This window comes from Oncorhynchus tshawytscha, linkage group LG05, assembly GCF_018296145.1.
Source record: "Oncorhynchus tshawytscha isolate Ot180627B linkage group LG05, Otsh_v2.0, whole genome shotgun sequence".
Classification (NCBI taxonomy): domain Eukaryota; kingdom Metazoa; phylum Chordata; class Actinopteri; order Salmoniformes; family Salmonidae; genus Oncorhynchus; species Oncorhynchus tshawytscha.
Window position 1 is genome coordinate 64,597,078 of NC_056433.1, and position 13,689 is coordinate 64,610,766.

The window sequence follows — 13,689 nt, forward strand, 5'->3', positions numbered from 1 at the left end:
ACATCGACCGACAAACACCAACACCGACCGACACGCACAGATACACCAACACCGACCGACACACACAGATACTCCAACATAGCGTCTTTAGCACATACAGTGGGGCAAAAAAGTATTTAGTCAGCCACCAATTGTGCAAGTTCTCCCACTTAAAAATATGAGAGAGGCCTGTAATTTTCATCATAGGTACACTTCAACTATGACAGACAAAATGAGAAAAAAAAAATCCAGAAAATCACATTGTAGGATTTTTAAGGAATTTATTTGCAAATTATGGTGGAAAATAAGTATTTGGTCACCTACAAACAAGCAAGATTTCTGGCTCTCACAGACCTGTAACTTCTTCTTTAAGAGGCTCCTCTGTCCTCCACTCGTTACCTGTATTAATGGCACCTGTTTGAACTTGTTATCAGTATAAAAGACACCTGTCCACAACTTCAAACAGTCACACTCCAAACTCCACTATGGCCAAGACCAAAGAGCTGTCAAAGGACACCAGAAACAAAATTGTAGACCTGCACCAGGCTGGGAAGACTGAATCTGCAATAGGTAAGCAGCTTGGTTTGAAGAAATCAACTGTGGGAGCAATTATTAGGAAATGGAAGACATACAAGACCACTGATAATCTCCCTCGATCTGGGGCTCCACGCAAGATCTCACCCCGTGGGGTCAAAATTATCACAAGAATGGTGAGCAAAACTGCTAGAACCACACGGGGGGACCTAGTGAATGACCTGCAGAGAGCTGGGACCAAAGTAACAAAGCCTACCATCAGTAACACACTACGCCGCCAGGGACTCAAATCCTGCAGTGCCAGACGTGTCCCCCTGCTTAAGCCAGTACATGTCCAGGCCCGTCTGAAGTTTGCTAGAGAGCATTTGGATGATCCAGAAGAAGATTGGAAGAATGTCATATGGTCAGATGAAACCAAAATATAACTTTTTGGTAAAAACTCAACTCGTCGTGTTTGGAGGACAAAGAATGCTGAGTTGCATCCAAAGAACACCATACCTACTGTGAAGCATGGGGGTGGAAACATCATGCTTTGGGGCTGTTTTTCTGCAAAGGGACCAGGACGACTGATCCGTGTAAAGGAAAGAATGAATGGGGCCATGTATCGTGAGATTTTGAGTGAAAACCTCTTTCCATCAGCAAGGGCATTGAAGATGAAACGTGGCTGGGTCTTTCAGCATGACAATGATCCCAAACACACCGCCCAGGCAACGAAGGAGTGGCTTCGTAAGAAGCATTTCAAGGTCCTGGAGTGGCCTAGCCAGTCTCCAGATCTCAACCCCATAGAAAGTTTTGGAGGGAGTTGAAAGTCCGTGTTGCCCAGCAACAGCCCCAAAACATCACTGCTCTAGAGGAGATCTGCATGGAGGAATGGGCAAAAATACCAGCATGTGTGTGAAAACCTTGTGAAGACTTACAGAAAACGTTTGACCTCTGTCATTGCCAACAAAGGGTATATAACAAAGTATTGAGAAACTTTTATTGACCAAATACTTATTTTCCACCATAATTTGCAAATCAATTCCTTAAAAATCCTACAATGTGATTTTCTGTTTTTTTTCTTCCTCATTTTGTCTGTCATAGTTGAAGTGTATCTATGATGAAAATTACAGGCCTCACTCATCTTCTTAAGTGGGAGAACTTGCACAATTGGTGGCTGACTAAATACTTTTGTGTCCCACTGTACATACAATATTTGCTGTCACAGTACCCAGATCCACAACACACACAGGTTGGGAGCACCACAAGGTCAGCCGCAGAGCAATTCCTCGGAGCAGGTTGGGGGTAGTGCCTTGCATAAGGGCACATCGGAAGTAGGTGGCACCTGAGATATTTACTCCAGTTGCTGGCTCACTCCCCACAGATTCCATTTGTCAATATGGTTGTCCACATGCAAGTATGAACTGAAAACAGGTATGCAAATGTTACCAGAATTTCAATCTAGAGACAGGATCTATTTATACATATGTAATGGCTAATTTATACACCTGAAGACATACAAACTGATATCTGACTAGAGGCCACAACCACTGCACATTTGGCCACTGGTACAGGTCCTCTGATATTGGAGAGTAAAGTCAGCAGAGTAAAGCAGTCTTACCTGGACATATCAGAGAAGTCGGCCTCCTCCTCCTCACAGCGTTCATCCAGCTCCTTCAGCGCCAGCGTCACATCCTCCTCACACACAGAGCCACAGGGGCTGTCTGGGATGGGGGGCAGCAGGGGCAGGGTCGTAGGGGAGTCCCCATCCTCACAGAGAGACCCTGGCGGGGTGTCTATGGCCGGCAGCCGAGGGGGGGCCGGGTCCAGGTTGTCATGAGGGTCCTGAGAGTCTGTGAGGTCAAACCGCTCAGGGGGGTCCGGGGGCAGTGCGGGGGCACTGCTGCCAAACCCTGTGTCTGTGCTCACACTGCTGCTCAGCTCGTCTGCCGCCGTCATGCTGACCACATCCTGCTCAACACAACCAGCAGGAGTTGTTCAGGAGCAGATTCAACATATATTATAGTGGTTCTCAAACCTCTCCTCAGGGACACCCAGGTGTTTCACAATTTTGTCGTAGCCATGAATTAGGTCACCTGATTCACCTATTCAAGGCCTTGCTATATAGTTGACATCAGGTGTGCTAGCTCGGGAATAGATTAAATACATGAATGTACTCCTCCCCGAGGAGAGGTTTGAGAACCACTGTACTATAGCACTAATCACACAAAATCACTCCATCTCTTGAGGCCTTACGGTTGCCACAGCAACAGCCCTTATGGGAATAACTACTTAACCTTTATCTATGCCTGAAGTAGAAACATTACTGGCTTCCACAATATATAACATTAAAGAATACACTATTCTTAACTATAGAAGAGGGAGACTTGGTCAGCATAATTCAAAAGATGGATATTCACCTCACAGTTCATACTCTAAGTTTGTGTGTCTCTAGAGAAAGGCAAATCAATAAACAGAAGGGCCAATATCAATCTATGGAGCTGGCCTGCCATTAAGAGAGACCCTCAGGGTAATAACACACTGACGTGACCAGACGACAGGCTGAGCGCTAAAAGGCCTTCAAGATAGATGAGATGTGTTGCACTCTGACGCAGTCCAAGCCATTTGGATGGATCAAGCTACTGAATTATGGATCACGATGAATGACTAGAGTAGTTAAGAAAAAGACTAAATGAGAAGGTTAAGTTTGTGAGAAAAAAAAAAATCATCATTATGGTCAATATAAAGGATTTGACTAGGTTTTGTTAAATTGTAAATTACAGTTGTAAGAAACGTAGCAGCCAGCTGCTAAGCACAGTAGTACTGAACACTGTCAAATGTAACAGTGGAACATAAATCCACATCAGTGACTGCTGTGCTGTGTGACAGGGCAGTTATCTGCATTAGCCCACAGTGTGAGTCATATTACAGGAAACAAGTCAACAATGTTCATGCAAGACATGTCCACAGGGGGAGGAGTGGGGAGGACAGGGGGAGGAGTGGGGAGGACAGGGGGGGAGGGGAGGAGGGGAGGAGGGGAGGAGTGGGGAGGACAGGGGGAGGAGTGGGGAGTGCAGGAGTGGGGGGACAGGGGAGGAGAGGGGAGGAGGGGAGGACAGGGGGAGGAGTGGTGGGGACAGAGGGAGGAGTGGGGAGTGCAGAGGGAGGAGGGGGGAGTGCAGAGGGAGGAGTGGGGAGTGCAGAGGGAGGAGTGGGGAGTGCAGAGGGAGGAGTGGGGAGTGCAGAGGGAGGAGTGGGGAGTGCAGAGGGAGGAGTGGGGAGTGCAGAGGGAGGAGTGGGAAGTGCAGAGGGAGGAGTGGGGAGTGCAGGGGAGGAGTGGGGAGTGCAGGGGAAGGAGTGGGGAGTGCAGGGGAGGAGTGGGGAGTGCAGAGGAAGGAGTGGGGAGTGCAGAGGAAGGAGTGGGGAGTGCAGGGGAGGAGTGAGGATACAGGGGGATCTAGAACATCTAATTGAAAGGACTTGTCTTTCCTCTATTTAAGAGTCTCATGCATTAAGGAGAGTGTGGCAGGCTGCCAGTACGTCTCGGTGGCTATATTACAGAACACTTTTAGGAGTGGGTGGACGTCTGGGCCGTCGTGGAGGGATGAGTAATAGTATTAATGGTTTTATCCTGGTTTTATCATTACACTAAGACCTGGGCCTGTGATGGGGAGATGTCCTTGGGCTGATATTGAGATGATAGGTGTAAGGAGGGACAGGAATGAGCTCATACGGAAGCTCCATTCACATTACTGGGGAAAAGACGGGGTGTTATTTCTCACAGAGCAGCCCCCATTGAACATTCCCCATCTCAGTTTCGTTCACACAATCACCAGGAGTAGGTCCTGTGTCACTGTGTATGAGACAATCAATTCAAATTGGGGTCTCCGGGGACAAACATGAGCAGCATAAACTATCAATACAAAACCTAGACAGAACTATACATTGTGTGGAAGACTTGTTGAGTAAGAGTGCATCCTCACCATGGTTACACAGGTTAGTAGTGGTAGATAATGGATAATAATTGAAGCTGTTAGTGACTGCATGTTAGTATGGTTTACCTGGTTACATGTGCTCACTGGTTTAATCTAATACATGTCTCTGTGTTGCTTCACAATGCTCTCTAATGGAGCGGACTTAACTAGCTCATACTCACACATGGGTCTGCCACGCAGAGTAGGAGACTGGTGTCCAGTGCTCAGTAATTTAACAGTGAGTTCAGTTGAGTGTTCAGGTTCCAAATTGAGAGGTGACGTTTCACCTGGCCCGAGGTGAGCATTGACAATCTCTCCCCCAATCACACATTTAAGCACCACAAACCAGCCAATCAGAGGAGCAAAAGCTAGCCCACCACAGCGCCCACACACCCAGAGCAGCACAACAAGTGGAGAGAAAGAGATGGAGGGAGATGTGAACAGAGAGTGCCCCCTACTGCACACCAGCTACAGCTCACTCCCTACAGGCAGACAGAGCGAGGAGGCCACCGCCAACTCTGTGTGAAACATGCGCGAGACAGAGAGCGCAGCAGAGGTAAAAAGAGGAGAATAAGGAGCTAGAAAGAGCCGGAGCACCACAATTTTGTTGTCCCGATTGGTCACACCTCAGGCAGCTGGATGGAGTCAGAGCAGGCCATCTCCAGTGCAGGGCTGTTCAGGTGGGGCAGCAGGGCCGTGGTCTCCTCTGACAGGGCACTGCTGGACGACTCCTGGGACTGCTGCAGAGAGTCCACATGATTGGACGTGGCATCATCCATAGCAGAGTCACAGTTGATCTGGAGTGAGGGGAGGGAGAGAATAAAACACATGGTTCAAATTCTCCATTTAGAACTACAGTATCAGTCAGGACTGGACCAAGCTGTCATCAAGGCAAAGGCTGGCTACTTTGAAGAACCTCAAATATATTTTGATTTGTTTAACACTTTTTTGGTTACATGATTCCATATGTGTTATTTCATTGTTTTGATGTCTTCACTATTATTCTACAAGGTAGAAAATAGTACAAATAAAGAAAAACCCTGGAATGAGTAGGTGTGTCCAAACCTTTGACTGATACCATAGATAGTGAGTACAAAATGAAACCCCCTAATTAAACATATCCATGTTATCTGGTCCTCTGCATCTCCAGGATATCTGCTGTTTAGTTTATTTAGAATAAGACGTTCTAAAAACATGCTATATTCCAGGCATTATTACAATATCTCTGTTATTTGATCATTCTGTCTGCAAATGATATGCTGCATGCTCATAGTAGCATTGTTTAACAGTTAATACAGATATGTCTCTGAAGTTAAACATGTTCAAGTCTTTGGGTCACTAGAGGCATTCTCACTCGCACAGAGCATCGCACAGAGCATCGCACAGAGCAATCCAGATCAGAGGAGAGCAGAGAGCATAGGCAGCTCTAGAAGAACAGCTTGGGAAGACTGGCTGACTAGCCATTTAGAGCAAAGAGGAGTTTGAGAAAGGCAGCCAGAGGTTTGGGTTATTGGGATCATGCTCACAAAGGAACATGCTGTTCATTTGATGCCAGTTGGAACTTGACGAAATCCGTTTCACTGACATGGTCACGCTATGGACTCCTTTCAGTTTCATCTTTATGTAGCTAATCTCCCAGTTATAGTGGATGTGAATGAGTTGTCTGACCTAAACATATCAGTTATAGTGGATGTGAATGAGTTGTCTGACCTAAACATATCAGTTATAGTGTACGCGAATGAGTTGTCTGACCTAAACATATCAGTTATAGTGTACGTGAATGAGTTGTCTGACCTAAACATATCAGTTATAGTGTATGTGAATGAGTTGTCTGACCTAAACATATCAGTTATAGTGTACGTGAATGAGTTGTCTGACCTAAACATATCAGTTATAGTGTACGTGAATGAGTTGTCTGACCTAAACATATCAGTTATAGTGTACGTGAATGAGTTGTCTGACCTAAACATATCAGTTATAGTGTACGTGAATGAGTTGTCTGACCTAAACATATCAGTTATAGTGTACGTGAATGAGTTGTCTGACCTAAACATTTCAGTTATAGTGGACGTGAATGAGTTGTCTGACCTAAACATTTCAGTTATAGTGTATGTGAATGAGTTGTCTGACCTAAACATATCAGTTATAGTGTACGTGAATGAGTTGTCTGACCTAAACATATCAGTTATAGTGTACGTGAATGAGTTGTCTGACCTAAACATATCAGTTATAGTGTATGTGAATGAGTTGTCTGACCTAAACATATCAGTTATAGTGTACGTGAATGAGTTGTCTGACCTAAACATATCAGTTATAGTGTACGTGAATGAGTTGTCTGACCTAAACATATCAGTTATAGTGTACGTGAATGAGTTGTCTGACCTAAACATATCAGTTATATTTGAATGAGTTGTCTGACCTAAACATATCAGTTATAGTGTGAATGAGTTGTCTGACCTAAACATTTCAGTTATAGTAGTGAATGAGTTGTCTGACCTAAACATATCAGTTATAGTGGACGTGAATGAGTTGTCTGACCTAAACATTTCAGTTATAGTGTACGTGAATAAGTTGTCTGACCTAAACATATCAGTTATAGTGTACGTGAATGAGTTGTCTGACCTAAACATTTCAGTTATAGTGGACGTGAATGAGTTGTCTGACCTAAACATTTCAGTTATAGTGTATGTGAATGAGTTGTCTGACCTAAACATTTCAGTTATAGTGGACGTGAATGAGTTGTCTGACCTAAACATATCAGTTATAGTGTACGTGAATGAGTTGTCTGACCTAAACATATCAGAAACCTGAACTGGACTGATTTTCAGTAGTATAGTTTTGGTCTGTACTTTACTTACCTAAAAAACAAACTTATGGGGGAAGGGGTATGTGGGTAAGGAATCAAATGAGGGTAGCACGTCTAGGATTGGGGGTGAAGGGGGGCAGGGAATGAAATAGTGACCGGTAACAGTGGAAGCAAGTGTCTAGCCCCTGCCCATACCAAGCACAATAGATCTGCAGTAGCGCTGCTCAGTGAGCGGGCGGACACGGACACACACGCACGCACACACACAATGCCAGCAGGCTGTGTGAGGAGCATGGGGCGGGCGGGCGGGTGGGCGGGGGACAGGGTCACCCTTGTGTTGGGTGAAACTTACTAGGCCAGAGCGGGTGAGAATCTGGCTAGCGCTCAGTACCTCCTCCTCAGACGACTCGTCCGTGTCCTCCTGGTTGGTGAGGTTGAGGCTGGGAGTGCTCCCGGTGTACTGACACTCCTGCAGGGACGGCGTGTCCCCATCTCCCTCGCCCTTGTCCATGCTGTCCAGGGAGCGCCGACGCACACCCCAGTTGAAGTTGTCCATGCTCTCCCCCTGTAGGACACCCAAGGAAAAAGCAGTCAGATACCAGTAGAACTAACTGAAGTTTGAGATAGCTGAGAAAATGTGGATAAATCACAACAGCACAAGACCAAACACAAGAAAACAACAATGTATGCCACTAACACATGACATCTAAAGAGCTGTGTCTGCAGTAATGGGAAGTGGAGGAGATGACACCTATTCTTTCAGGCTGTTTGACCTAATCACTTCATGTACAAGCTATATTGATCATGAACCCAAAAAAGTATTTGTGGCATGCTTCATTGGCTGTCTGTTTCTAGACTGACAAAACAGGTGCTTCTACAGGGTGACAACAATCACATGACTGACAGAGGGACACCAGGGCACTTAGGATGGCAGCTTTAAAAAGCTCTTTCTGGCCCAAACGTACCTGGAACTCCTTGTGGCGGGAAAAGAGGAAAGGTAACAAGTAGGTTAGAAAGACTAGTAGGGACAGGTACAGGACAACATGGAAGAAAAGTCATACCAAGACCAGTACAAACGCACAGATGTTAAGACACAAGCTCAGACGTACTTCAACACACACACACACAATGAAATTATTTATTGTCACCAATCAACAACATGATATGAAATGGTATAATAGCAGACTATTGTAAATGATCCTCTACAAGACATTAAAAAGTGTGTGTGTATACAGATGGCTGCTCCTACTGTACAGTGAATCACCCCTCACCTCAGCATCCTCCAGCTCCACATCCAGGAAATCAAAGTCCTTGAAGACTCCAAACTGCTGCTCACTTCCTGCATCTTCTCCCTGCAGGTCCTCCTCCCTCACCACCTCCTCCACCGTGGGGATCAGACTGGTCTGCTGGTCACCTGAGTCCAGGTCCTCGTTGGACGAGAACACCACCTAAAACACACACACAGAGAAAGATATAACAGTTATGATAAATAGGTTCAATAAACACATGGAGGGATGGCTGGGATATATTATGTTGAAGTAGATCACTAATCACTAGTCATGCTCGCTCACAGTTTGACATGCCAGGTGTCTTACAGAAGGATTCTTGGGAATACCAGACTCGGGACCACACAGAGAGAGAACGTTCATGAGCTTCTCTCTGGTTCTCCTCTGAAATAAGACACAATTAAATATTAACAAACAAAAAGACATGTAAACATATCAAACCTCACTGTAACATATCCATTGGCTGTAAGTACCTGAGAGAGTTGGGGCCTCTTCCAGCTGACAGGCACCAGGCCGTTGGAGTTGGATCCAGAAGAGGTGGAGGACGTGCTCCGAGTCACAGCAATGACCTGCGGCTTCCCATTCCGCCCTGCAGCTGTGCGCTGGTCCCCGTACTTATGCCCTATGATGGGCGTCTGGTGGTTAAAAGGTTACACCAGTTAATCTAGATTGTACAGATGTGATCATTTTGTTTAAAAAAGTAAGGCTAAAGGTAAAAGGTGACTGAAAGAAAAATGGAAAGAGTGAAAAATAGAAGAAGAAAGAATCGGAGAAGGACAAAAAGCTGACAAGAGGACAGAGGTCGGGACAGAGGTCGGGACAGAGGTCGGGACAGAGGTCGGGACAGAGGTCGGGACAGAGGGGACAGAGGTCGGGACAGAGGTCGGGACAGAGGTCGGGACAGAGGTCGGGACAGAGGTCAGAGGGACAGAGGTCGGGACAGAGGTCGGGACAGAGGTCGGGACAGAGGTCGGGACAGAGGTCGGGACAGAGGTCGGGACAGAGGTCGGGACAGAGGTCGGGACAGAGGTCGGGACAGAGGTCGGGACAGAGCTTTTAAAAATTGTATATAACATGTCATTTACCATGTAGGTTTAGTTGAAATAAAAACATTTTACAAGGGAGACCTGGCCAAACTAGCAGCACATACAGTTTCATACAACATAAAACAAAGCACTACAGTTTATAAACACATTGAGCAGGCAAGACTTCACCTCTGAGATGTCAAAGTGGAAGTCCAGCGTCTTGCCGGGCAGCTCCTTAGAGGAGTTGTTGAAGATGCGAGTGAAGGCGATCTCTGGGGATCCAGAGGACTCGGTGCTGTAGGAGCGTTGCACCTCGTCTGGCACCACCAGGCTGGCCGACCGAGACACCACCAGCTTCAGGATGTTCTGGGCCTCCTTCCAGTACGGGCTCTGGGGAACACACAGGATCCAAACACCGAGGAGACGTTGGTTAAATTGTCAATAAGACAGGATTTCATGTTTTTAGAAAGGGGTAAAAGCACACCTCCGTTCTAGGGAAGGTTAAATCTAATTTTATTGGTCACATAGACATATTTAGCAGATGTTATTGCAGGTGTAGTGAAATGCTTGTGTTTCTAGCTCTAACAGTGCAGTAATATCTAACAATTCACAACAATACATACACATCTAAAAGTAAAAGAATGGAATTAAGAAATATATAAATATTAGGATGAGCAATGTCAGAGTGGCATTGACTAAAATACAGAAGAGAATAGAGTATATACATATGAGATGAGTAAAGCAGTATGTAAACATTATTTAAAACATTAAAGTGTTCCATTATTAAAGTGGCCAGTGATTCCATGTCTAAGTATTTAGGGCAGCAGCCTCTAAGGTGCAGGGTTACATAACCGGGTGGAAGCAGACTAGTGATGGCTGTTTAACGGTCTGATGGCCTTGAGTTGGAAGCAGTTTCTCGGTCCCAGCTTTGATGCACCTGTACTGATCTCGCCTTCTGGATGATAGCGGGGTGAACAGGTATTGGCTCGGGTGGTTGATGTCCTTGATGATATTTTTGGCCTTCCTGTGACATCGGGTGCTGTAGGTGTCCTGGAGGGCAGGTAGAACGCACCACCCTCTGGAGAGCCCTGTGGTTTTGGGCAGTGCAGTTGCCGCACCAGGCGGTGATACAGCCCAACAGGATGCTCTCAATTGTGCATCTGTAAAAGTTTTAGGGTTTTAGGTGACCAGCCAAATTTCGCGCTACTGCGCCTTCTTTACCACACTGTCTGTGTGGGTGGACCATTTCAGATCATCAGTGATGTGTATGCCGAGGAACTTGAAGCTTTCCACCTTCTCCACTGCGGTCCCGTCGATGTGGATAGGGGCGTGCACCCTCTGCGGTTTCCTGAAGTCCACGATCAACTCCTTTGTTTTGTTGATGTTGAGTGAGAGGTTATTTCCTGGCACCACTCTCCCAGGGCCCTCACCACCTCCCTGCAGGCTGTCTTGTTGTTGTTAGTGTTCTGGCCTATGACTGTTGTGTTGTTTGCATACTTGATGATTGAGTTGGAGGCATGCGTGGCCACGCAGTCATGGGTGAACAGGGCACACAGGAGGGGGCTGAGCATGCACCCTTGTGGAGGCTCTATGTTGAGGATCAGCAAAGTGGAGGTGTTGTTTCCTACCTTAAGAAATGTATTGTCTTTCACCTTAAACTATCTGATTCTGTCATTCTGGGTTTCTCCCTCACACATTCACACCAAAGGCTCCATCTGCTGAAATGAATGAGCCACGATGTCACCCATACTGTGTCATACAGCTTTATTTCTGTAACGGCCAATTCCCATTTATTATTTTCTCTCTCAATCCTCTTTGCGATGAGAGGCCTTAAGAGCGTCAGAGTGCTGAGCTGAATTGTAAAAAGAGAAACCAGGTCTCACCTGGACATATTTGCTGATGATCTTCATGATCTCCAGGTTGAACTGTTTAACGGGCGCAGCAGACAGGTCAATGTGACTCAGCAGGCTGTAGATGATCTGTAGCAGGGACTGCTGCATGCTGGGTAGGCCCTTCTCCAGCAACTGAGGATGAGAGGGGAATGTTTAAGAATAGGCTCTCAACTGCCATCATGGGTTGGATGTTGGACATCTGCTTATCAGATGATCAGTAATTAACACTGCTGACCTGTCATAATAACAAAAACAAGCTACTGTAAATGTAAATTAAACAGAGACCGTGGACTGACTATGCAAGTAAGTTGGCAGCTTTGATTCTCCTCATTACTTCTATGAAGGCTGATGTTGCGAGTGCTTACCTCAGCCAGGTATGTGACCAGATTGAAGGTGATCTCAGCAAAGGCGTCGTGTAGGTAACGACACACCACGTTGATCCAGTTGGTGCAGTCTCTGGAGTAGCTGTGTGTGCTGTACAGACTCATCATGTGGGCCAGGTTAGACAGGGTGGCTGACTTCTCCTCGGCACACACCTTAGCTATCTTATCCGCCGTCTCCTTGCAGAACGGAGTGGGGCTGTCAAAGTGCTGGATGAGGTGAGGCAGCAGGCACAGGATGTTTAGAGGAAAACCTACAAGGAGACGGCAACAGACGACATCAGGATCAAGTGAATCTCGATCTCCTGAGCTAACACAGGTAGAGAAACAGGTCTAGACCCATAAGCAAGCCCCAGCGAGTCCTAGGGGGGATTAGCGGCATTTACCAAGCATGAAGCCAGGAACTTGTGCTAGATTTATTTATTTAGATTTATTTCACCAGGTAGGCAAGTTGAGAACAAGTTCTCATTTACAATTGCGACCTGGCCAAGATAAAGCAAAGCAGTTCAACACATACAACAACACAGAGTTACACATGAAGTAAAACAAACATACAGTCAATAATACAGTATAAACAAGTCTATATACAATGTGAGCAAGTGAGGTGAGAAGGGAGGTAAAGGCAAAAAAAGGCCATGGTGGCGAAGTAAATACAATATAGCAAGTAAAACACTGGAATGGTTGATTTGCAGTGGAAGAATGTTCAGAGAAAGTAGAGAGAAATAATGGGGTGCAAAGGAGCAAAATAAATAAATACAGTAGGGAAAGAGGTAGTTGTTTGGGCTAAATTATAGATGGGCTATGTACAGGTGCAGTAATCTGTGAGCTGCTCTGACAGCTGGTGCCTAAAGCTAGTGAGGGAGAAGAGATTTTTGTAGTTTGTTCCAGTCATTGGCAGCAGAGAACTGGAAGGAGAGGCGGCCAAAGGAAGAATTGGTTTTGGGAGTGACCAGAGAGATATACCTGCTGGAGCGGGTGCTACAGGTGGGTGCTGCTATGGTGACCAGCGAGCTGAGGTAAGGGGGGACTTTACCTAGCAGGGTCTTGTAGATGACCTGGAGCCAGTGGGTTTGGCGACGAGTATGAAGCGAGGGCCAGCCAACGAGAGCATACAGGTCACAGTGGTGGGTAGTATATGGGGCTTTGGTGACAAAACCGATGGCACTGTGATAGACTGCATCCAATTTATTGAGTAGGGTATTGGAGACGATTTTGTAAATTACATCGCCGAAGTTGAGGATTGGTAGGAGGGTCAGTTTTACAAGGGTATGTTTGGCAGCATGAGTCAAGGATGCTTTGTTGTGAAATAGGAAGCCAATTCTAGATTTAACTTTGGATTGGAGATGTTTGATGTGAGTCTGGAAGGAGAGTTTACAGTCTAACCAGACACCTAGGTATTTGTAGTTGTCCACATATTCTAAGTCAGAGCTGTCCAGAGTAGTGATGTTGGACAGGCAGGCAGGTGCAGGCAGCGATCAGTTGAAGAGCATGCATTTAGTTTTACTTGTATTCAAGAGCAATTGGAGGCCACGGAAGGAGAGTTGTATGGCATTGAAGCTCACCTGGAGGGTTGTTAACACAGTGTCCAAAGAAGGGCCAGAAGTATACAGAATGGTGTCGTCTGCGTAGAGGTGGATCAGACTCACCAGCAGCGACATCGTTGATGTATACAGAGAAGAGAGTCGGCCCAAGAATTGAACCCTGTGGCACCCCCATAGAGACTGCCAGAGGACCGGACAACAGACCCTCCGATTTTACACACTGAACTCTATCAGAGAAGTAGTTGGTGAACCAGGCGAGGCAATCATTTGAGAAACCAAGGCTGTCGGGTCTG

The 13,689-nt window shown here is 46.1% G+C and overlaps 1 protein-coding gene across 20 annotated transcripts in view; it reads right to left on the reverse strand.

The window, feature by feature from the left end:
* Window positions 1–13,689, reverse strand: part of fryl (furry homolog, like) — a 108,696-nt gene that overhangs the window by 15,140 nt on the left and 79,867 nt on the right. For 13 of the 20 annotated variants that reach the window (XM_024421859.2, XM_024421857.2, XM_024421858.2 and 10 more), the window contains 10 exons: window positions 11,841–12,109; window positions 11,467–11,607; window positions 9,773–9,973; window positions 9,032–9,193; window positions 8,844–8,942; window positions 8,544–8,720; window positions 8,238–8,246; window positions 7,625–7,837; window positions 5,093–5,263; window positions 2,114–2,463 (listed from right to left, as the gene is read on the reverse strand). In XM_024421859.2, the coding sequence (XP_024277627.1) occupies window positions 2,114–2,463; window positions 5,093–5,263; window positions 7,625–7,837; window positions 8,238–8,246; window positions 8,544–8,720; window positions 8,844–8,942; window positions 9,032–9,193; window positions 9,773–9,973; window positions 11,467–11,607; window positions 11,841–12,109 (1,792 nt within the window). The remainder of the gene's footprint in view (window positions 1–2,113; window positions 2,464–5,092; window positions 5,264–7,624; window positions 7,838–8,237; window positions 8,247–8,543; window positions 8,721–8,843; window positions 8,943–9,031; window positions 9,194–9,772; window positions 9,974–11,466; window positions 11,608–11,840; window positions 12,110–13,689) is intronic. The other 7 variants (XM_024421853.2, XM_024421851.2, XM_024421865.2 and 4 more) reach the window with 4 other exon arrangements.